At 40.0% G+C, this 24,220-nt stretch overlaps 1 protein-coding gene across 2 annotated transcripts in view; it reads left to right on the forward strand.

The window, feature by feature from the left end:
* Nucleotides 1-24,220, forward strand: part of CNTNAP2 (contactin associated protein 2) — a 758,846-nt gene that overhangs the window by 720,075 nt on the left and 14,551 nt on the right. For both annotated transcript variants that reach the window (XM_090136789.1, XM_090136788.1), the window contains one exon: nt 23,802-24,032. In XM_090136789.1, coding sequence (XP_089992915.1) covers nt 23,802-24,032 — 231 coding nt within the window. The remainder of the gene's footprint in view (nt 1-23,801; nt 24,033-24,220) is intronic.

Genomic DNA, 24,220 nt, shown 5'->3' on the forward strand with positions numbered 1-24,220 from the left:
ACAAATAAATCTGTTCATCACAAGGAACTGTATTTCTGGTCAAGAGACTTCAAACACTCCAAACAAAGTGTCTAATTATTTTTAGATCATGTTCAGTCTTTATACTGCAATATACCATCAAGTGATGTTTCCATTCAATGAAGAGTATCCGGGCAGTTAGGAAGTGATTGGGAAAGCACTTGTACTTCCAAAGCTGTCATTTTATTACCTCTCTCTTGTTTCTACTGCTGGAAAAGTTTTATATTTTCCTCATCTGCTACATGACATTTTTTCTGAAATATCTATAGTGAAAGCTCTTTGTATTTGCTGTAGAATACCAATCACAGGCCTGATTTTGAGTCCTGGTAAATGCCACTGTTGTATTATGCTCTGAGACTGCTATCACTACTATTTTCTGGTCAATTACAGCTTGATCCACGTCTGACATAGACGTTATTTTTCACTTTTATGTCCTCTAAAATTTCTCTCACTTTTCTACTTTCCTGTTACACTGTTGAGGTCTGTCTTATACAACAATCTCATCAAAGTCTCACTGAGCTCAGAGATTTATTTTGCAGAGGCAAAACATAGAACCACGGAACCATAAAATCGTTTGATTTGGAAGGGATCCTAAGAGGTCATCTAGTCCAACTCCCTTGCAATGAACAGAAACACGTACAGTTTGGTTTGGAGCTCAGAACTCCATCCACCCTGACCTTGCAATGCCCAGCATTCCAGAGGAGATATCTAGTAGGAAAAATTAATAAAAATAATAATAAAAATAATAAAGGAGTAGGACAATCGGCCTTCTCATCAGACTATTTGTGAGCTTTTCAAAGCTTGTTGAACTACCCACATGACCAGTTAGCCTTTTACCCTGGTAACCTCGTTACAGAGGCAGCACGCGTTAAATAGCATGGAGACAGACGGTGCTTGAAACTGTGCTGGCAGTATTTCAAAACGGTTTTGCAGTGCATTCATTGTGTCATCTGCAATGATGTAGTAAACTGGTCTGCTCGTTTGGGATTTCTGAAATGGCTTAAAATAGCATAATGCCATCTGTTGTTGCACGATTGCAAAACCTGATAGCATTCTGAATCATGTGGCCCTTCTGAAACGAGCTGTAGAAGCACCATTTCTGCTTGTGAGTATCCTGAAGCCCCACGTGTACTTTACACTGTCAGCATTCGTCAAAGTAGGATATGAAATAGGTATTTTTAATGAGTTCTTCCATTTTATTTGTATTATTTCCTTTCAACAATCTTTATAAAGAAGAACCCTGGAATCCAGTTTTTCTGATTGAAGACAGGGAAGGCATAAAGCAAACTTCTGTCTTACTGCCAAATATCTCTCTATTTATGAGCTATACAAACACTTTACAGATAGTCTTCTACTGTCTTCTTTTTCTTTTCTTTTTTTTTTTTTTTTTAATCTTTACTGACATAGTATTCTTGGGAATGTCAGGTTTACAATAGGTCTTGGTTGCAGGATCAAACCACATACTGGAGAAACTGGTGATTCAGACCAGTGTGTTAAGGGAGGTGGATTTTTTATTTCAATAGTTCTTTTCCAAGAAGGGGGGGAAGGGTAGGGAGATAGTAGATGGGTCTAAAAAACAACAGAACATTGGCAATGATCTGAGGAGGAACATTAATTCACTAACGATGATCTCAGAATGCAAGATAATACAATACAACACAATACAATTGGGATTGAGGCCATCAAACCAAACAAAATGAGAAAGAGAATGTCCAAAACCGAGGTCTTATTCAGTAGACTGCAGGGAACCACGTGCTACTCCGCCACGGAATGGGAAAGAGCAAGTGAAAGGGAGAGCAGCTGGGGTCCTGCCAGGAGCTCCACCTTTCTTCCTCTTAACTCCCACTGCTTTACATGATGTTATGATGTGGAATACCAACAATAGAAATCAAAAAACCATGACAAGTAGAAAACCTGTGCATGTTTTCTTGATTTCCAACCAAGGGAGCAATAGAGGTTGCTGTAATGAGCTAGCTAGAGACGGGTCTTGATGTTCCAGTAGCATGCAAGAGATGCCAAAAGTAACACTGAAAGCAAAGTTGTGTTGTTTTCCATTGAGTACTTGATGGAAAAGCTGAGCGTGCCTCTGGACCTCAAACAAAACATCAGATTTTGTAAAGGTACTTCTCACTTAATAATGACAGGCGCATTTAACAAAATGAATAAGCTCTTGTGCTTTCTCCCAAAAATAATTCCGTCCTCTTGAATTTGAGCAGCCATTACCTTAAATATAGGTCTCAGAGGATGCAAAAAGGTACCTAATTAGGCAGCTTCACAAAACCATCATGCTTATACTGAAGCATGATTTAACAGGACCACATAAAATGGAGCAATAAGCAGAAAATCATAACCAAATCCTGGGAGTGAACTTTTTATAATATTTTTTTTTATTCACTTCAGTGGAATCAGTCTTAACTATATATGTGGGAAAAGAAAAAAGAAAGAAAAAGCTAGAAAGGGCTGATTAAAGTAGAAGATCCCCCTCAAACTTAATTCTGCAGGACAGAATTTTTTTTAATAACTAAGAGAGTAAATGCAATTCCTTTTCTTCACTGCAGCATGAATTCTCTCTCAATAGACTGCAACAGTTACTGGTAGGAGGGTTTTTCGGACCAGAATGCTGAACCTTTCATCAGTCTGAACAATGATGGACAACGGCTACATGTGATTAGTTCCTAAGGCCCTCACCTCACACTGTAACTTCAAGAGAACAGTTCCAATGCAATTGCAAAGATAAAAAATATTTAATTAAGAAATAATTGTGATTATAGCCAGAAGCTGTGTTCAACTTGTCTGTATTCTTCAGCCTGCCTTTCATTCATTTTATACTCTTCAGACTCTTTATTTTCTGAGTAGCAATAGTAGCTAAATGTAAGTCCTGCCTTCTCTGTTGGATATACTAAATAGTATGCATTCATTTTTTGTAGACGTAGTATTTGACATTAGAAAACATTATTCATGGTTGACCAAGTCTCTACTCAGAGTCTGAAATCTGAAATTTATTTAAGAAATCTTTTCTGATGTATTAATAATGGAATTCTAAGTTATTGCTTCCACTGCTTGGAAAAATAGTGTTGGGCTAATTATTAAACAGTTAATCATCCATTTGTATATATATATATATATTTAACACAACCTACAGAATGTTCCAGTCTTCTCTTGTGCTTGAAGGTATATGAAACACTGTAGAGACAGTAATCTTTTCAATTTATATCTAATTTTTAAAGAATACTAAGGAATCGATTCAAATGAATTACACATTTTAGATTTTGCTTGGAGTTTTCCTTTAAGAGAAACATTCATATTTTCATACGTCTTGAGGCTGCGGAGCCTTGCTATTTGAGATACCTATTCTGAAATATCCACTTCCATCCATGGATTTCTTCCTGCCTCTACTCCCTCTGCAGTTCAATATTTGCCTAGTACAGTTAGGCTTTTTAAAGCACGTACATCACACACTGAATGTAATCAGGTTATGATTTTATGATTGTTGGTCCCTAAGCAACCACCATCTTCTAGTCCATCATTATCCATCATAATGGAATCCAAACTAATTACCTTGTGTCAGACAGTAATGTATTTAGGAGAGGAAAAAAAAGAAAAAACAAGTATTTTTCAAAAATCTAATGATGCTTTACTACTGGCTGTATGGGAATATGGAATAAGCACGCCAATTGAAGTCTACATGAAATGAGAATAAGAGTTTTTTCCAACACAACAGAAGATATAACTGCCATCCTCTTTTCATACATGGTACTAGCATACATGTTGGGAAATTCACATTTAAGATCATGTTGTTTTGAGTTGTTCTCAAATATAGGCTCACCAATGATGGATTTTCAAACAGTGTTCCTTTCCTTCTTTATATCTCAAGCTGTTCTCAGCACCGTGTAGCCAGAAATTAATATTCCTGTCAAGCAAATTGTCTCTCAAGAGTGTAATTATAAGTGAGAGTTTTCCATTCCCTTCGCATCTCAGATTCAGAGTTTACAATTACAGGCATTTAAAAATTGATACTGGCAGTGTCCTTTTCTACCAGATTATTATTTTATAATTCCAAGAGGTGGAATAAATATCCTGCTTAGAGTTCTGTCCCTCTGCAGCTGACTCCTTCCAGACCGTGGGCTAACTAATTTACATTTATTCTGAGTATCTCTAAATTGCAAACTGCCAAGCTGACACACAACAGACATTTCAGCTTTCTGTTAATTTCTTGGTGCCTTCAATACCTACAGCTGAACTGCTGCTTGAACACGTTGCCTGTTGTCTCTGCTAGAATTATTTAAAATAACCACTCAACAGATTCCTTATTTCCTGTTTTCTGTTGTTCGTTTAAGTATTAATATGAGCAGTGCCACGCGTTGCTTGTGGACATTGAGGAAACTCACTTTGAGACTAAGGATACATTATTATTATTTTTTTTTTGGGGGGGTCAAATACTCAGTAAGACCAGGACATAGTGTGCCTGTGCAGAATAGTTATCAATTTTATTACATTAAACCTCACTTCCTTCAGAACAATCAAAGATAATAGACCTCAGTCAAATTAAGAAGCAATAATGTAAAGAAATCATTCTACAAATACAGAGTGGAGGAATTACTGCTTTTCTTCTGGAATTCATCTAAAATATTCTGTCTACACCATCACGGAGAAGGTAATAGTGGCTATTCCTATAGCAATAATAGCTGGCTGATTCAGCAGGGACCACGGGAAATTTTTGCTGTTCTATGTGATACTGAAGTCTACAGGATGCAGATGGGGAAGTGAAAGTGTGCAATAAGTGCCCTAAACGTTATACCACAGTAGGTGGATGGAAGTCTTACATAAGGTCCTGCTGATCTCTTACTTGGTCTCTCGAAATGCAGCTGGTAGGCCTTCCAGTCTGAAAGTCTAGTCCCATGTTACCTCCATCTTGGTTCTTCCAACATCAATTATTCCCATTACAGTAATTAGGCCCCAGCACATTTCTAGTAAAGTGCTAAATTTGTTGGCATTGCTTGTTCACGTCTGGCTCCTTCTTGCTGGTGGACAAGCCAGACAGGCCCATAAAATTCCCTGTCCTCTGGCCAGTAGATTCTTTTGGCTGTAGCAGTACTTTTGGTGCGTGAAAGCGCTGGCAGCCTCCATCTTTCCCCCAGAGCTACACAGCACAAGCAGCAATGAAATGGGGGATGATGGCAATAGTCAAGGCAAGTCACCCCACGGAATGCAGCCCACTATTCTGGCTTATGGCAGTCCCCAAGTTCTGCCTGTCTGTCCTCTGCCCTATCAACCTCCTGCCCAGCACAGCAAACCCTCTCCCATTTGTCAGCACAGCTGATGGAGTGAAAGCAAGGCAAGGAAGGCAGCAGTGCAATCAGAGGAGCAAGAGAAACAAAATAGTTTTCAGTCTGAAGTGGAAGAAGAAGAGGAGACCTTACAGTCTCAGTGCAAACAGATGGGTTCTGTGTTGGTAACTGGTGGCTATAATCCTTCCTTTGTGTCCTTTACTATTTTCCAGTGCTCTGAAGCTTGTGGATTTCCATTCTGTCATCCTCAAATGAAGGATGTGAAGTTTTCTCAGTAATTTTAACTTTTTAAAGCCATTCTATTCAGGTTCTTATTTGGTTTCCCTCATTGTTTTGTTAATAAAGTATTTGAACTATGCCTTTCAAAACCTATCCAACACCAGAACAGTGTCTAGCACTGAAGGGGTCACTTTATCCCTGAGAAGGCTGCTCACCAGTTCCAGCCCTGGATGTTGAGAGGCGTGTCCTACAAAGATAATTTATAAGCTTTAATGTTCTTCTAGTGCTAAAATGGTTCTGCTGACAGAAATACAAATGGGGCAACCGAGCTGGGCTCGTGTCATTACCCATCTCTGGGAGCTTTGGGCTGTCTGGTGAACTACTCAGAAAGGCTGGTGGTTTCTATGTATGAGTCCTACAGCTCCCAAGCCACTCTCATGCCTTCTGAGGCATTCTCTCATGGCATTCCGTGGCCCCAGCAGCCAGTGGGCATCCACACAAGGAGCCACAGCCCGCCAAGCCGCGGCCGGCACGCCAGCCTCCAACACCATCCCCGGCCTCCGCCCGGCTCTTTCGCCGAATCCAGTCCGCGTATTCCCTCCTCCACCCGCTCCGCTCCGCGTTTTCTGCCCTCCCTCCACCTGCCGCATGGCTCTGTGTCAGCCACGGGCCGGCTCAGGGCGCGGAGGCACGGCGCGACACGGCACTGCAAGGCGGGGCGGCTGCAGGTAACCCGCACGGGGCAGCGCTGGGTACGGCCGGGCTCCTGTGTGATGAACCGGCGCCAGGCCTCTGCCTGGAAGCTCAGGAAGGCAGGGGCCAGAGATCCGCCCACGAGAGTCCGTTCAATGCGAGATACGCGAGCGTGCGTCTGCCGCCCGAACAAAGCTGCGGTGCGCGCATCCAAGATTCCAGCTTGAGGTTATTTTTCTTTATTTTTCCTCCTTTAAGCGCTTAATCTCTGCATGGGGCTCAGTTTCAATGGGGGTGAGGGGAAAGAGAGGCATTTCAAAGGGAAGGACAGATCTGATGGACAGATCTGATGGAGATCACCTTCGGAGGCGGATGCTTAACCCCACCTGTAAGTTGTTTACTGTTTGTTTGTTTGTTTTCCAAGGTGGTTATTAAAGAGGCAAGTTAATAAGCAGTCTGTTGGACACGTCGGTTTCCTGACGCAACTGATGTGAAGCTGAATGTTTGAAGCCTAATTGAATATAAGACTTAAGAAAGAAGCAAATTGTTCTATCTGTTGTCAGCATAGCATCTTGAACTAACTTAATGCATTGTTTTAATATATCTCTGTAGCAAAGCAAGCATTAGGAGAGGCTATAATCCTAATCTTATTTATTATTATTATCTTTAATACAGTTTAATCAAAGGTTTCAGTTTTCCTTGAAAGAAATCCTTTAGGTTTGAGATTAAAAAATACCCAAAAATCATTTTCAGTGTTTGGGTGGGAGCACTTGCAGCAGCTTGTTAGCAAAGCCATCGTACTGCAAATAACACTGTGCCAACACAGTTCCTGATTACATGCTTGTCTGGATGTAATAATAATAAAGTATGTTGGCTGAGGCACAGATTGCCTTAGGCCAGCTAGAATTGTGGAGTTTACTCCATCTTATGAAGTAGAAAGGTGGTCACAAAGTTAATGCTTGCATGTTATCTGCTTCCATCATCCTACCACACAGTCTTTTGTGTCAAAATGTCTATGCTACCTATTGTCATTAACTCCCAAGTGAGGCTGCTGATAAGTATATCATAGAAAGTCCAAAATACGCATACTGAGGATGCCTAATGTAATATTCTACATCAGATCTAAAAAGCAGTAAAAAACCATACGTGGTTAAATGATACGGGTTATATCTGAGATTGTCAGGACTGGAACAGGAAGTGTACTTCCTTACTTTCATGGAGAGGAATTTGTTGGCTGGCAATTTTCCACCAACAGTATCAAAAGCACATCAATTTCTCTCATCCCTGATGTATTTTATAGACCTGGGGAAAACACAAGCATGGTGCAAGGCTTTTGACATTTCATTCTCTATGGACTTGTGTGTCCCACTGCCCAGTGTAAGGGAGGATCTTCTGCCCAGCTCTGACACTGTAACTGGAATGTCTGAAGGCTGAAATCTCACCTGACTTTCTGAGCTACCAAATGCAGTGGTGACCTTGAAGGGTGGAGGTCTGCTGTTCTTTCTGCAATGGAAGAAGTTGAGATGTCCAATAAACAGAGTCACAGCCTTATAATGAACTGAAAGAAGTCATTTGTCACAATGAATATTGCAACAGTGGCACTAAATGCCATGAGATGTCACGGAGACCAAAACGTTAATGGCTTCCAAAAGCACTGGATGCATTCATGGAAGACAGTCTTGCCAGTAACTGAAAATAAAATGCCAGGTGTAGCCTCCATCTCAGCACTGTTTGAAGCATATGTTTATGGCAATCCAGAAGGTTGTGCTGGGTGGATCATCATACATCTTCCATCTTGTTGTATGACTTCTGGCTCATTTAATGTCAATGACCTTTTATTACAAGAAAGACAACAAACAAGGTATCTCACTTATCTGATTTAACGTGGTTGTGACATCTGTGTGATAATTTGACATTGCACACTGAATAGCAACAGTTTTCAGAAGTGAATTTATTGCATAAATGTGTGCTTGAGCAGTGGAAATACAACACATTCCATGTGTGGATAAATGTAACAAAGAAAAGAAGCAAAAGCTTTGCTTAGATGAACCCCATCACTCACTTTGAGACATAATAGAGGCTGTTCACATATGACTTACCTTCAAATTGTGTGGCATACAGTTCTAGAAAAAATGCATAAAAGAAATTGTTGCTAAAAAAAAAAAAAAAAAACACATTCATTTTTTCCTACACTGTCTTAAAGTGTGTTTCCAATTGTCAAAATAAATGGTGCCTTTCAGTAGTACATACAGATTTTTACTGGCTGTATAAAAGAAGGGTGTTTTGATCCAAGAAAAGAAATAGATTCAAAATGAGAAAGTAAGACAAACAGAATCAAACTGTGGAAAGAAAAAGGACCTGCTAAGGTACAGTATTCATGTCACAGAATCACAGAATCGTAGGGGTTGGAAGGGACCTCCAGAGATCATCGAGTCCAACCCCCCTGCCAAAGCAGGATCCCTACACCAGGTCGCACAGGTAGGCGTCCAGGCGGGTCTTGAATATCTCCAGAGAAGGAGACTCCACAACCTCCCTGGGCAGCCTGTTCCAGTGCTCCGTCACCTCACCGTAAAGAAGTTCTTGCGCACATTGGTGCGGAACTTCCTATGCTCCAGCTTCTGGCCATTTCCCCCTTGTCCTGTCTCCGCACACTGCTGAAAACAGTCTGGACTCACCACTCTGCCCCCCACACCTTAGATATTTATAGACCTGGATCAGGTCCCCTCTCAGTCTTCTCTTCTCAAGGCTAAACAGACCCAGTTCACTTAGCCTTTCTTCATAGGAGAGATGCTCCAGGCCCTTCACCATCTTTGTGGCTCTCCGCTGGACTCTTTCCAAGAGATCCCTGTCTTTTTTGTACTGAGGAGCCCAGAACTGGACACAGTACTCCAGATGAGGCCTTACCAGGGCAGAGTAGAGGGGGAGGATCACCTCCCTCGACCTGCTGGCCACGCTCTTTTTAATGCACCCCAGCATGCCGTTGGCCCTCTTGGCCACAAGGGCACACTGCTGGCTCATGGCCAACCTGTCGTCGACCAGGACACCCAGGCCCCTCTCTGCAGAGCTCCTCTCCAGCAGGTCATCCCCCAACCTGTACCGGTGCATGCAATTATTCCTCCCTAGGTGCAAGACTCTACACTTGCTTTTGTTAAACCTCATCTGGTTTCTTACTGCCCAGCTCTCCAGCCTGTCCAGGTCTTGCTGAATGGCAGCACAGCCTTCGGGTGTGTCAGCCAATCCTCCCATGTCCTCGATGGCATCAACCTTTTCATTTTCTTGCCAGTCCATGCTTTGATTACTAAAACATATTTCCACAACTGAGAAAGATCATTGCTTGTCCATGGTGTACCAGTGTGGTTATCCTCTGAAAAATATGTCATTGCTGAAAAAACTTGATTTATATCCTACACTGCATTGAAATCTAACACTGTAGGTGCAGTAGCCACAGATTTCTATTAAATAAATAAGAAAAAATTGTGTGGGACAGGTGAACTTGGCGATACTAGAGTCCACTACTAATGTAGTTTATGCGGTTTCTTGACAAAAAGATTGCAGAGCTTTATATTTTTTAATGTTTTGTTTTTGTTTTGTTTTGTTTTGTTTTTCAAAAAAAAACTTTAAGAAAACAGCAAGTTAATATAAGGCATACATGGTAAAGGAATACAGATAATCTTATTTAGAAGTCTAGTTTGAGTTTTAGATTCATACCATGAATCTTCTCCAGCTGGTTATTCTTGCTTTTTCTCCATCTACGAACAGAATAATAAGATTAAAAAGGGAGGCAGAAGGTGAGAGGAGAAATTTCAGCCTGCCTACACTTTGATGATGCTGCAGTTTTATAAAGATATTTGAAGCTGGTTATAGAGAAGATTAAGTGTAGCCTGAGGACATTTATGAAAGTCATAAAAGGGTACCGCTAAAAATACATAATAACAATCAGGCTGTAGTATTTTATAGTAATTTATTATAGTATTTTATAATATTTTATTACAATTTTAACAAACACACAATATAACAAATGCTCTGGAGTTTGGCCAAAATGTAGATTGCACATTACGTAAATGCACATTACTTTTGACTCCACACTGCAAGAATCTGATTTGATTGTTTATTTTCTGGCTTGAAAGGAATTTGCTGAGTTATGATACATCTTGCTTCCATAAGACATAAAAGCACACTTAGAGAAACTATGCGAATGAAACCTCATATTTCTTTTGCATTCTAATGCCACCTCAATGTATTTATGTTACGTTCTTCTCTAATGTTATGAAAGATGCTGTCTAGATAATTTATTTTGAGCTTGAATTGGAATGAATTTGTAAATCTGCTGAAATACTTTGTCCCACTGAGTTTTGAGGATTGTTTTTTTTCTCAAATCAAACGTTTTTTTGATATTGATATAAAAAATGATGAAGATTACTCACTTTTTTCAGGGATTTTTTTGTTTTGGTTTTATTGCTTTTTTTAAGAAGCTTCAGCTATGTAATTACTTCTTCCCTATCATCCACTTCCACATGCTATTTCGAGCCTGTCTGCTGAGAAATGTAGATGTTATTGTTGAGAATGAAAAATACGTAGTCTGTTCTTCTCTGCTGCTTTCCATCCATGATCCCACTGCTCCTGCATCACGTGGAGAGCATAGAGGATGAGGTGAGGGAAAAAAAAAAAAAAAAAAAAAAAATCACTGATCTTGAAGCTAAATGTGAGATACTTCTTAAGCAGTTTTACCTTGGGAACTGCTGATTTCTGCATCTTGGAATAAATGTATTCTGAGCACTTCACTTGTCAGTCAAATGATTTCCATTATCCCCCAGCAGGATTTGCAGTTGCAATGCATGGTACAGCCTGACTGAACGTTTGTTTTCCATTCTGTCATTTCAGGCTATAGTCTAGGCAATATGTCCAACTTTTTGGCTTGCCTGGACCACATTTTAATGAATAGAAATTGTCTTGGGCCACATATATGTAAGTCATTCCAAAAGTAATGCCTCTATGGAAACAACAACAGATACAAAGAGCACAATATCACTATTTGATAGAGCAAATTCTTAGCTACAAAACACTATTTTTTGACATAGTCATCACCATTAGCTATGCATTTTCCCCAGCAGTGAGCAAGAGCCTGCATGCCGCACTCGTAAAAATCTTGCCTACTGTCTCCACTGCTGAAAAACACCACCCAGCATTTTACTGTGCTCACAGTTTGTCTCAATAACAATTAAGAAAGCATCGCTGAGTGTCAATGGGTACAATTTTTTCCACATGGAGGAATTCAATGACACACCTTGGTCATAGCACATAAGGTCAGATTTTTTAGTTGAGTAGCTGATTGCGACTTTGTATTTGAAATTTTTTAGGTCACGTATTTATATCAACTGAAAATGATCTCATGAATGTAAATTGATGGAGTATTTATTTATTTGTTTGTTTGTTTGTTTATTTATTCAATCCAAGGTGTGGAGTGTGGTTGACACACCCAAGCGATGGGATGCTTTCCAGAGAGATCTAGACAGGCTTGATCAATGAGCCCAGGAAAACCTCAAAGGGTTCAACAAATCAAAGTGCGAGGTCTTGCACCTGGATTGAGACAACCCTCGCTGCCAGTACAAACTGGGGGATGAAAGGATTGAGAACAACCCTGCCAAAAAGGACTTAGGGGTACTGGTGGATGGGAAGCTGGACATGAGCCAGCAAAGTGCCCTCGTAGCCCAGAAAGTCAACTATATCCGGAGCTTAATCAAAAGAAGCAAGGCCAGAAGGTCTGGGAGGTGATCCTGCTCCTCTATTCTGTGCTGGTGAGGCCTCACCTAGAGCACTGTGTCCAGATGAGGAGCCCTCATTTCAGGAGAGACAATAGACCTATTGGAGTGCATCCAGAGGAGGGCCACAAAAATGATCTGAGGGATGGAAACGTCCCCTGTGAGGACAGGCTGAGAGAGCTGGGGCTGTTCAGCTTGGAGAAGAGAAGGCTCCAGGGGAACCTGTGAGTGGCCTTTCTGTATTTAGAGGGGACATACTCTCTAGCAGAGTCTGTGGTGATAGGACAAGGGAAAAACATTTCAGACTTAAAGGGAAAAGATTTAGGTTGGGTATAAGGAAAAAGTCTCTTACAGTGTGGATGGTGAGGCACTGGAATAGGTTGCCTAGAGATGTTTTGAAAGCCCTGTCCCTGGAGACTTTCAAGGCCAGGCTGGACCAGGCTCTGAGCACCTGGTTGAGCAATAGATGTCCCTGTTAATTGAAACAAAGTTGGACTTGATCTTTAAATTATCCCTTTGAACTCTTAGGATTCTTTGATTGTATGACTCTGTTTTCAAATTTCTTTATCGAAACAGAAAGCAGGTGTATTCTTCACTGTTCAGAGCCCTGTGTTTAGCCAGTATATCAAAATGCATACGATTATTTGTCATCACTTGAGTCAGCACTGCACAGAATTGCCCTTCCCATGCCCTGGTTTCTGTCAGCACAATGCTAATAGTGCACTGACAGTTTGGCTGTTGCTGAGCAATCGGTGCATGGCTGGGGCTGCTTGGCGGGGAAGAGCCACCTTTAAATCATGGAAAGGGGGTGGGATGCCTTGTGAGCTTGGACATGTTTGGTCTAGGTGAATGCCTATTGCTTTTAGCTGTCCATACAAACAAAATTCCTGCTTTAAACAACAGTCTTTTTGCCTCCCATACCAGGGGAAAATGATTAGATATCCAAGTGAGAAATAAAATGTTGGACAAATGCATGCAGTGACTGTATGTGATATTGGTTGTAAAGTGTAATGTATGAAGAGGTCCCTTTTCCCCTGGAACCTCTGTGGGCTTTGGTCTCACTGATACAGAGAGCTCTCTTACCTCCCATTGGGGTTCTGACCCCAGCTGAACACTTCTCAGTTCTCTCTAGAGAGTAAACATTTGACAATGTCATTCTTTGGCTTCACAGTGGTCTCTAGAAATGTGAATATCTTCTCTTTTGCCCTGATTTTCCATTGTTCCATTGCCCTTGGGAGGGTTTTATGTTTTAATAATAGAAATGTACAGTACAAACTGTACCTCTGTCAGTGACATTTTGAAAGTCATGAGAAGTTTGTGGGATGTTTTAAAAAAAAAAAAAAAAATCATGTTTAAAAGCATTGTCCATACCTTTTTTACTTAGATTTCAAAGTGTCTTAAGGGACACATACTGCCATCCCAATTAGAAGGTTGGGGACATACTCCATGCCCTGCTAAGAGAGAGGAGGAGAATTGAGGTGGGTATCTGAAGTGGCTGAGTTAAGGTTACACAGTAAGTCAGCAGCAGTTCTTCCCTTGAAAGTGATGCTCTGGGCTGGCCTTAATTCTGTGGGATTTTTGACAATGCAAATACTAAGACCTTGCAGCATCAGTTATTTCTTTATTTTTATTTTTATTTTTTTATTTTTTCACTAAAAGGCAGTGAACATAACTGTTGGCTCTACAGGGAATTGTAAAATGGAAAACTGCAGGAAATCGAAGTACACAATCTTGAAACATTCAGTAACTAATATAGGTATAAAATAGCAGGGGAAAAATGCAACTTGTTCTCAAAACCTTTCTTAGTGGCAATGCAAAACCATTCTTCTGTCAAATAATGTCTTGGTTTTATTAGGAGCGCTTTTTTTTTTTTTTTTTTAATTGAAGAACCGCAGGCCAGTGTTAGTCTCAATTATTTCTGCAATAATTAAACTTTGGTTGGCATATGTTTCAAATTAGTGATTTACAATCTTCACTATGCAGTGACCTTAAAGGTACGGCTCTGTTTTGGAACTGTTCTAGAGTCGTCCAGCAGCACAGCTTCCCATCCTGCTCCCCCCCTCTGATGTTGTGTGGTTTTTGCTTGGTTCAATCATTTTAAGTGCATGCTCAAAGCACTGAAAACATTTTTGAAGGAAATGGTTTTAGTTTCAGCACTAACAGTGGAGCTGCTATTGCAACTGTAGCTCACTCTGAGCTGTTACAGTCTTCAAAAGTAATTTTTCTCTTGCATAAGCCATGGATAGGACCATTTCTTAAGTGTCAAGACAGCAAATGAATACACTGTATGCTTTTTGCACAAAGCTATTGGCTGGGACAGTTGGCAGAGTCCTTCATACACTGCAAATAATGTCTTCTCTATATTTCAAATAGTGATCAGTGAGTTTGTCAGTCTAGATACAAACTGTCTGAAGAAAATTGCTCTTTACAATCTACGGTTTCTTATAAAAGGATAGGCATCCAGGTACCCACTAGAAAAAAAGCATGTTTGCTTTGTGGGATTTGGAATTTGTGTAGGAGTAGGTGGTAGTGATTTGCATTCAGGTCCTGTGAAGCTCAAGTCCCTGCTTTCAGGGTTGTTCACTCTCTTGCTGCTCACAGCACCCCTGTAACAAGTCCTCCGTAATGAAGTACCTTCTCTTGCATGCAGAGAGCAATATGCACTCTTTCAAATAATGGCCAAAAAAATAATGTTCCTAGTGCTTTGTACTTGATTTACATCAACTACTGAATTTTGAACAATAAACTGAAATTGCAAAGAAAGCTTGAGGTTAAGTCTTTACAGCAGTTCAGTTTGGTGCCTATCCTGTAATTTTACATCACAGCTACAGCTCCATTAAGCATCAGCCTGGGAGTGTAACTTCTTTTCTTCATACTGTGGATGTGCAGCATATCTGGTGCCATGCTTAGCATCTACACGTGTACTGTCAGTATTTCTTCATACATACTGCTGATCTTAAGACAGTAGAGATAAACAGCCAGTAGGCAAACAGGTACTTGGGCTTCACAGTGCAGCATGTTCATTAGAAGAGGTAGGTGATGTGTCAGAATGTAGTTATCCTTTATCTGGCATTATCTGCCTTACTGGGAGCATTGCAGTTGCACTTCTTTCTCCCTGTTGCTTCGGTCGTGTGGATATATGACAGCTCAGACTGATTGTGTATTGATTGGGGTTCAAGCTGATTTAATCTCTCCATGCTTTTTAAACCGTGTGAGTTCTCAAGTATCAGCCTGTGCTAGGTTTTGATGGTGCACTGAATAGCTGAAGTTAGGCATTAAATCCTCAAATAAGAGAAAATGTTTCATTAATCTCAGTACACTGTGACTACAGTAACACAGAGGTGCTTAAGATGCCTATAGGCTGCTCTTTGAGCAGTGGGTAATATAACAATGTGTCTTTCTGACTGCAGGGAACAAGAGAACTCAAGATTCTTTACTGTAGCTAAGGTTGACCCCAAAAGAATTGTTACACTGTTGTGTTTCTCATCACGAATGGGCACATATCAATAAGTCATCATCCTAAATCTGAGCAGCTCTGTTTTTCACCATTTTCAAATCAAAACTCATAAGCTGTCCTGATTAAGATGTATAAGAAATAGTCTCTAGTAAATTATACCGATGAGTTGTGCTTCCGAGATTCTTTTGTTTAAAAGGCATCTTTTGTCTCAGTCAAAATCATTTGAGCATATCTATTATGCTTATGCTTTTATTCTCCCTGCCCCACTATGTGTTTGGTTTTTTTTTTTTGTTTTTTTTTTTTTTTTTTTTTGCCAGAGCTTTCCCAGTTTCAAAGAAAAAAAGAGCTGGATGGCTATAGTGTTTACTGAAAGCCTGGCCATACCAGAAGCATCCTTTGGTATGCCTTCTTTCTACTGTGGAGGGCACCACTACTGAACTCCAAGGGAATTCATAGCAGGATAATAGGTACATTGTATCCACAAAGCATACTTCAACTTCCTTCCTAATGTAGCATAATTCACGATGAATGGATGTCTGGATCCTCTTTATATGTATTGAACACTGTGCAAGTAGAATTTTTTATAACTTTGTATCAACTGGCATTTCAGAGTCCTAGTAAATAATAATAATAATAACAACAACAATAATAATAATGCACTGATCAGCTAATATTAAAAAAAAAAAAAAAATCTGCACATACATTCGGTAAAAACATTTGTTTTAAACTTTTTTTTTTTTGGGGGGGGGGGGGGAGAGGGGATTTATGTACCTTTTTTTTCTCTATAGATATTTTTGTTTTCTTCTAGATTCAAGGAATAATTAATTTCAATTTGTGGGTTCTCATTCATGGCACCTTGTGTCACCAGCATGCTCAAAAATAGATCTTTTTTACAACTTTTCATCTAGATGGGTAAAATCTTCTTCAGTAGTAGCACATAATTTTCAGCAGAAAAATAATATTATGTTTTCATCCTCACCTTGCCCAGTGGTATTTGCAAGGCTTTCAACTTGCCAAGTGAGATCGGACAATAGTATTCTATTCTCTAAAGCCATAATTCCCAGTGCAAAGAAAGCCTGAAATCCCTCCTACCCTTACTGAAGTGGATGGTCCTTGCCATTTTTCAGAATCCTCTGATCATTTTATTTTTCCCCAAAATGTCATGGACAGAGGGTTTGTTTTCTGAGGAGGGCAAAGAGTTAAAGCTCCAGTAGTAAATTGGTGGTTAGGTGAATTTGTATATCCAGTGAATGGGAAAGCAAAGGATTTACATGAGATTGATCATCCAAGATTTCCTCCCATATAATCGAGCTTTCTACAACTTCAACAAGCAGCCATTGCCTGCCATATACCAGTTGGGTTTCTAATCCATTCCTATCTGAAACTGGTACAATTATATTCTACCTTACAATTTCATTTATCGGCTACTGCCCCTTTCTCTGTATGAGTGAAAGTTTCCTTACAATGAGGATCAACACTATTTGTGTCTTGAGGTTTTTCTTTCCATTCAAAACGCCATGAGACTTCCCTCTATGATGCCATTTATTCAGTTTTGTCTGGCCTTTCTGCTAATGTCTATTAATTCACTAGAGCTTTTTTAGAGTTAAAATTTCCCATTGGAGAAGATCTTTACCTGACTTTGGTATCAGTAGTCAGGTAGTAATGCTAGTGAGATTTTGTAGTTTCCCAACCCTTGCATTAGTTTTAGGAGCAAATTATTTTCTAACCCCATGACTCCTGGAGTGCAAAGTAGTACTATTCGAAATTTGGCCCTCATATTGCTATCAACAAAAAAGCAAAATTATACTTAACAGAAAAACTAGCAATCCTCGTGGAAACAAATTCCTGTCAAAGTCCATATTACTTATCCACTCACTTTACCCAATCAATGATAGTCCTGGTATACAAAAATTGGGTGGGTTCATTCATGTCCATGCCCATATCTGTAGACTCCAGGCAGCATACTCCTTCAGTAACACTCAGTGACCTCCATGTTCCCTCTTTTGCCATCCTCTTCAGCTTCCCTAGAGGCTAGGAGCTCAGGATCACTACTTGACCAATTTCAAGTGAATGTTAATAGTAGACCTCCATTCTCTTCTACCTTTGAGGTCCAGCTGTCTGGGCCTGTGCAGGTTTAACACAAGTATGGTGGATCCATCCATGTTTCACAGTTTTTACTGCAGTCTCCGTAGTAAGCAGCACAAGAAATGTTCTGTTCCACATGAAGTGAATTGTGATTCTTTCCAGTCTTTCACCAGGATCCAGTCTCCAGGTTGGATATTATACACTGCAAAGTCCAAGAGTAAAGCTTGTGCTAGTTGAGCCTCTGGTGAGATTTCTTCACAGAGTCCTCGGCTCCTCCATTAGGGGAGATTCTTTGATATACCTGGAATGAGACTGAGACACAAGCTCAGTCAAATGTCATCCAAACAGTTTATTATCAATTAAAGTGATGGGGAATGGAAAGGCTGGTGATTATTACAAGTTAGGGCAATGGGGAATGGAAGGCAGGCCATAGAAAAGATAGGAAAAGATCAAGAATTACGTAAAGCAGGGATAGTCACCACCAAGGATCCAGCAGGGTCCTATTGTGCTCTGTTCCGATGGTCCAAGGCCAGTTCAGGAGTAAGGGTTTAGGGGGAGGTTGCAGCAAAATAGCTGGCCTTAGGCAGCAAGCAGGTAAATGGAAGGCAACTGACAACAAGTCCAGGAGAAACAGGCAGGTCTCAGGTAGCTGGCCCAGAAAAATCAGGCAGCAGGCACAAGGCATCCAATATTGGGCACACCGTTTCTTAGTTGTAGGTGCCTTTTTTTCATCCTCTTATTCTGCCAGTGCAGCATTCCTGGGCACTAGAGTCACGTGCAGCACCTGTGGGCACGCAGATCTTCTGGATGGTTATCTCCCTCAAGATGTGCCCACAAAAGGCTGCTCATTAGCCATTTAGCAGCTGCCTATCTCTGGCAGCTGCTTATTCTCTCTTTGCCTTTGTCCTGCAAGTCTTCAGACAAAAGATTTCTTGGGCTTGTCTGAGACTGTCTTGGACTTTTCTGAGAGTTGCCTGGTCTTCTCCATCTGTTGAAGTTGTCCAGCTGCAAGCTTTGAGACAAAGGTGCAGAAATAGTCTCTTACACCTTCCTTTTTCTTTCTTCATGGACTTCCCAGTCCATCATCCCATCTGTCTCTGGGATGGTCCTAAGAACCCAGTAAATTCCCCAGTGCTGATGAACTCCAGAGTGAGCTGATCAGAAGAAATCAGTGAGGGTGCCTGTCAGCTCACTTAGATGTCTGCCTACACCAGAGGGTGGACAGATCCCAGATGAGCCCTCAAGTTGTTAGGAAAGTTTCTGCTCCAATAAGCTTGCTCAATCATCTTTGTCCTTGAAAAAGACAGAGGGGAGTTTTATTTATTCAAATAAAGGGAGAGTCCACTGGGGTGTACCTCTGAGGGCTCCTCTTTTATCCCTGTTCTCTAATGCTAGTGAGCCCTTTCCCTATTCCCCACTGGCTGAGGTACTCGGTATTCACATTCTTCTTGATTCATCTATCAGCCACCCCTCCAGTAGGTACCCCCTTAATTTCCTTTGTTTATTCATACTTTGTAATCTGAGTTTGCTGTTTTGCCCAACTAGAACTGTATTTGTATCCACTGAAGGCTATCACTCTTTGTTCTACACAGCCAACAAGATTTACATGCAGGTGCTAAGCTAACATCTCCTGCCATATACCTTCAAGATAAGTTTGCTTAACCAGATCCTTGTGAACTGAAACTCTTCTTCTCAGCTTTTTCTTTATCTTGTTTTGCAGGGACCCCTATCCTTCCTTTGTTCTTCCCAAATTTTATTTTGTAAAGAAACTTTATCCTTGTTTTTTCTTCATCAAGTAATTGAGATTAAGTATACACTGACTGAATTATAGTCAGTCAAGATGTAGCAGTATCTGTGATGTTTTTTAGTATACTCTGCAGTAGTTATGTACATTTTTAAATGGTAATTAATCTGGGTAAGCAGTTGTATAGTTTTTATGTGAATGTTCAATCTTAAGCATTTACATGCTGCAATGTGCCTCTATTAGGATGGGTTTGCCTAAATGTTGTGTAATCATGGCCTTCATCTCATGCCTGCATGTTATGTTGTCAAAAAAGCAAATGGTTAAAACCAGGTAAAATTATTAAAAGCCAATTAATGGTATTTTTGGAAGTCTTTCATTACAGAAATACTTGTGGGCAGGGTCCAACATATTAGTGTATTAGATCTGAAAATAATAATACTAATATGGCTAATTGCTAATAATACTATATGCTATAATATCAATTTTTACAACATTTCACCAGCTTAGAACAATGGAAGCTAGTTGCACTGTCCATTTCCTTTCAGTAATGTGACTGTCATCTTCTTTTTTATTTTCTCTCTCCTTTCTTACAGGGAGAAAATTGAATTTTAGTCGTAACAACAAAGGTATATTTCATTATATAATTGGTACACTCTCCAAAGGTTAGGCTTACAGCAGGCTAAAATACTCAGGGAGGTGAAGCCAAGAAAACCAGCATAGTAACTAGACACACCAGTGAGTTACATCCAGCAGGTATTCCCTTTATTACAGCTCTGGGTGAATGGGGGATTGCTCCACCAAGGGAAGCAGCAACTACATATTTAAAGCGTATACATATTCATGACATACCAAGGACACAGGCAGAAATTCCAAGAAATAATTAACATACTGTCCCACCCTTTCAGGCATGTGTTGTAAGAGTGTGGTGGGGGTCTCTGATGGCTGCAGGATGAAGGCTAGTAATTGATCATCCTCTCTGTGAATTTCCAGTCCTTTAAGAGGGGGATAGCACAAACCAGCTCTCACTGGTGTTGTGATGAGCTTTTTGCTGTCTTATCTTCAGTAACAAGACATCTATTCTACTTTCTTATCTTTACTCGACAAGTTTCACGGCCTCCACATTTTGTTCTTGAGCTTACATTTAAGGAAGCCTCCAGTCCTTCAGCTTGTATCCTCTCAAGCTATGCAAAAGGCTTTTCTCATAATATGGAAAAGCTGTTCTCACAATTCAAAGGCAAAGTATAATGGCCTTCTCATCCATAATCTAGGAAGAAAACTCTAACTCCAATGTGGTGTTAGAAAGTGGCATTCCTTTTATCCTCACGATATGTATCAGGTGACTTGACAAGCAAGTACGCTCTTTCAGACCTCAGGTTCTACATTTAAACAGTCAAGACATACGTATGCAGTACTTTGGCATACATATTCATTCTTTTTTCAAGGATTCATAACTTTCAGCCGCTTTTCCCCAATTTGGATAACTTCCGTTGATTATTAGGCCCTAGTAAGCAGCTTTTAAAACAATATATGTGGAATCCAAGGAAGATGTCCCTGCACCTACTGGGTGCAAAAGGTAAAAGTATTCTATTATGACTCCTGTGCTTCTTGTGAGGCAAAATCATGGAGGCAAAGGATGAAAGTATTCTATTACCTCCCAGTGCAAAATTATTGAGGAAAACAAGACTATTCACTGAAGTGGAGAAAACCCACCAAAGTAATTCGACACACCAGTGAGTTATGTCAAGCAGGTCTTCCCTTTATCACAGCTCTAGGTGCAGGGGGATCACTACACCAAACATGAACACCAAAGGAATCAGTAGTTGCAGATTTAAAGGCTTAGGTCATGCATATTCATTACATTCTGAATGAGTCCTAGAACTAGCAGATTGTTCCACCCCTTCTTCAGGCATAGGTAGTATTTCTCTGTGGTCCTTTCAGTGGTCTTTGGAGCCCCTCCTGGTGGTTGGGGATGAAGGTCTCGATGTCTTCCTCACACTCAACTCTTAAACCTGTTACAGTTAAGGGCTCAGTACAGGTTCTTGTCTAGTGTCAAACTTTTCAGTTCTGCATCTTTGCTTGCATAACAGGATGAGTTGCTTATCCATAAAGTTTGTTCTTACAGTGTATATAGTGATCCCACTTCATCACCCAGTAAAGTTGAAACGGAAAGTTTTAGAACTACTACTCATTACTTTTGCTAAACTAATATATTTGTTCTTAAACTAATGTACTAATCCCTATTGCTAAACAAACTGACCTGAATCAGCCTAACATTAGAGTATCAGTGTGCAGAACCCCAAGGGATGTGCATAGAGGAATATGTTCACAGAGAACTCAATCCATCTTGTTTTAGCATTGATGTTGTGTGAGTTGATAGTAAGTTACATGATACGACTTGCACAACTATCATTTGTCTTAAACAAAAACGCAGGTCATTAGTATGGTGTCTTGTTGGGTGCTTTTCGTTTTTTTTCTTCTTCAGTTCTTTCAGCATCTAGTGTCCATCCTTTATTATTCACAGAGTATAGAGAAGAATGGTTCTGAAGCCACTAAATTTGATCATATGCATGGATTTTTGCTCTTGTCATTCAAGATTGTACGTGGAAGGCTATTAGCAAATGCTACACAAAATCCCACTGACTGAATAAAAATATGAATAAAAGATAATCAGTAAACAGCTATTGAGAGGTTACCATGTTGAACAAGGAATGTGATCTTTTAACTGTTATATTGTAAGGATTACTCAACGTTACAGCCATTCACTGAAAATATCATAAATATTATTCTGAAGTAGGAGATGGTAAATATTGTGGTCAGGTATGAGTCTTTTTTGATAGATGTCGTATAGAGGTAGCATTCAGGTGCATGAATTCCAATTTTTGTACAGCTTTTCTCCTAAGTATGGAAAATTTTCTTAACACCACATTTTTGAAGGAGATGATGTTAATTGTTCAGTCAGGTTACTTTCTTAAAAGATGGTTGGATATAAGACTGACGTGACATACAATTATGTTAATGAATTTTAGCTAGTTTCTAGCCAAGTCTGAGCATGTTTCTGCTTTCTCACATGTGACAGCCAGTGCTCACTGACAATTTGTGAAACATGGCTGTAATATTGATGCAAGCTGGATAAGCACTAGCAGCGAGGAGGAGGATGTTCTCAAGTGAGAAGGGAAAAGGAAAATGGAAGAGATAGAACAAATCAATTCTTGTAGTAAGGATCACATAAGGAGCTAATGGGTCTACTAATTATCAGATTTTGTGACTCAATTTTTGTCACTTCTTTTACCCATGTTAGGTGTGGCATTAAATGTTTCATGTTTCTCATTCTAAATTGGTTGCCACGACATAAAAGGTACAATTTAAGTTTGTGTGAAAATCAGTAAGTTGCTTTAAATGTGCATAAGATTTGTCCAGTTTCCACCAGCTGTCCAATAATTCATGTCCAGTGTGTAAACCACCCCAAAAAATCCAGCTTGAAAATACTCTGGTTTATAGCTTTGGAACTCCTTGTACATATCTATGATGCAAAACCCTTAGTACTTGTAGAAATAGCACTGTTACATATTGCATGGTAGGTTTTAGCATGCCTGTTTGCCTGCAGGTTATAATTGGGCCTAGTTTGGTTAGAGCAGAACACAAACTAATCCAAAAGGTTTGAAATGCATTTTCTACTAACTTCATGTGGTCTTTGTTTTGTTTTGTTTTCTTTTATGTTCAGTAGCACAAAAACCTAGAAGTGCTTTACTTCCTAGCTCTTCCCCTAGCTTTTATGCTTAAAAAAAATCTTTTGCACTTTTTCCTCACTCCTCTCACAGCAGAAGCATCTGTCTCAGGTCTGTATTTTCTTTTTTTTTTTTTTTATGACACAATCTTGCAATTATATGTTGTTTGGTTTTGTGTTTTGTTTTGTTTTGTTTTTTAGTAACTCTTTAAACCCTTAGCATTATTCCTATCTGAAGAGGTGGCCTTTGAGCAACCTCGGGCTGCTTCATGTTTTCTGTCCTGGTGTACCATGGTATGTTGCTCAACTTGTCATCCAAAATCTGATCTCTGAGATGAAATGGGAGGGAAAAGAAGTGAACTGCAATGGAGTGTGAATGCTAATGGCACAAATTTGTGCAATGGTTCTGTTGATAGGGTCCTCACCAATCAGGGCAGACTGGGGCAAGGAGCTGGGGTGAATGAAGAAGCTTTGAGGAGACATTCCAGCCACAATTATCCTGTAACTTCTCTTTCACCACCTCTTAGAGGAGAGGGTTTTTTCCTGGTGTTTTGTTTGTTGATGACTCCTTCTCCCCAGCTTTTCATTTTAATGATAGCATACCAAAACCATGTCTCAACAAGGTTTGAAGATTTCTTGCTTTATTCTGTAGCAAAATGGAAAGAAATCTGACAGGGTCTGAAACATTCTTAGTCTCCTGAAACAGAGACTTTGGAACTGAGCTAACTGAGTTCTGGGATGTGAGAGCTAAGACCGTGCTTTCCAAAGCAGTGAATTGTTTTGCTATATCTTTTTGTTTCTTGATTTCCTATAGAAATTGGGAAGATCGACCAAGATATATATAAATACAACACACCAGGATTCACTGGTTGCCTATCAAGAGTACAGTTCAACCAGATTGCTCCCCTCAAAGCAGCTTTGAGATCTACCAATACCTCCTCTCACGTCCACATTCAAGGAGAACTGGTGGAATCCAACTGTGGAGCATCGCCACTGACAATCCCACCAATGTCTGCTGCAACTGACCCATGGCACTTAGATTCAGGTAAACTGGGCTTCATTCCATGTTAAGTCAGCCGAGCAGTTCAGAGAATAAATATATCTTTTTTTTTTTTTCCTCCTCTTCTTGTTGCTTATGTTTTGTTGGCTTTTTTTTAGATTTGTGAAGGAACATAATGCTGCTGTGGTAGTACTTTGTAGTATTAGATATGTAGTAAGCAAGACATTGGTAGT

The sequence above is a fragment of the Phasianus colchicus genome, chromosome 3, assembly GCF_987193195.1.
Source record: "Phasianus colchicus chromosome 3, bPhaCol1.hap1.1, whole genome shotgun sequence".
NCBI classification, from domain to species: Eukaryota; Metazoa; Chordata; class Aves; order Galliformes; family Phasianidae; genus Phasianus; species Phasianus colchicus.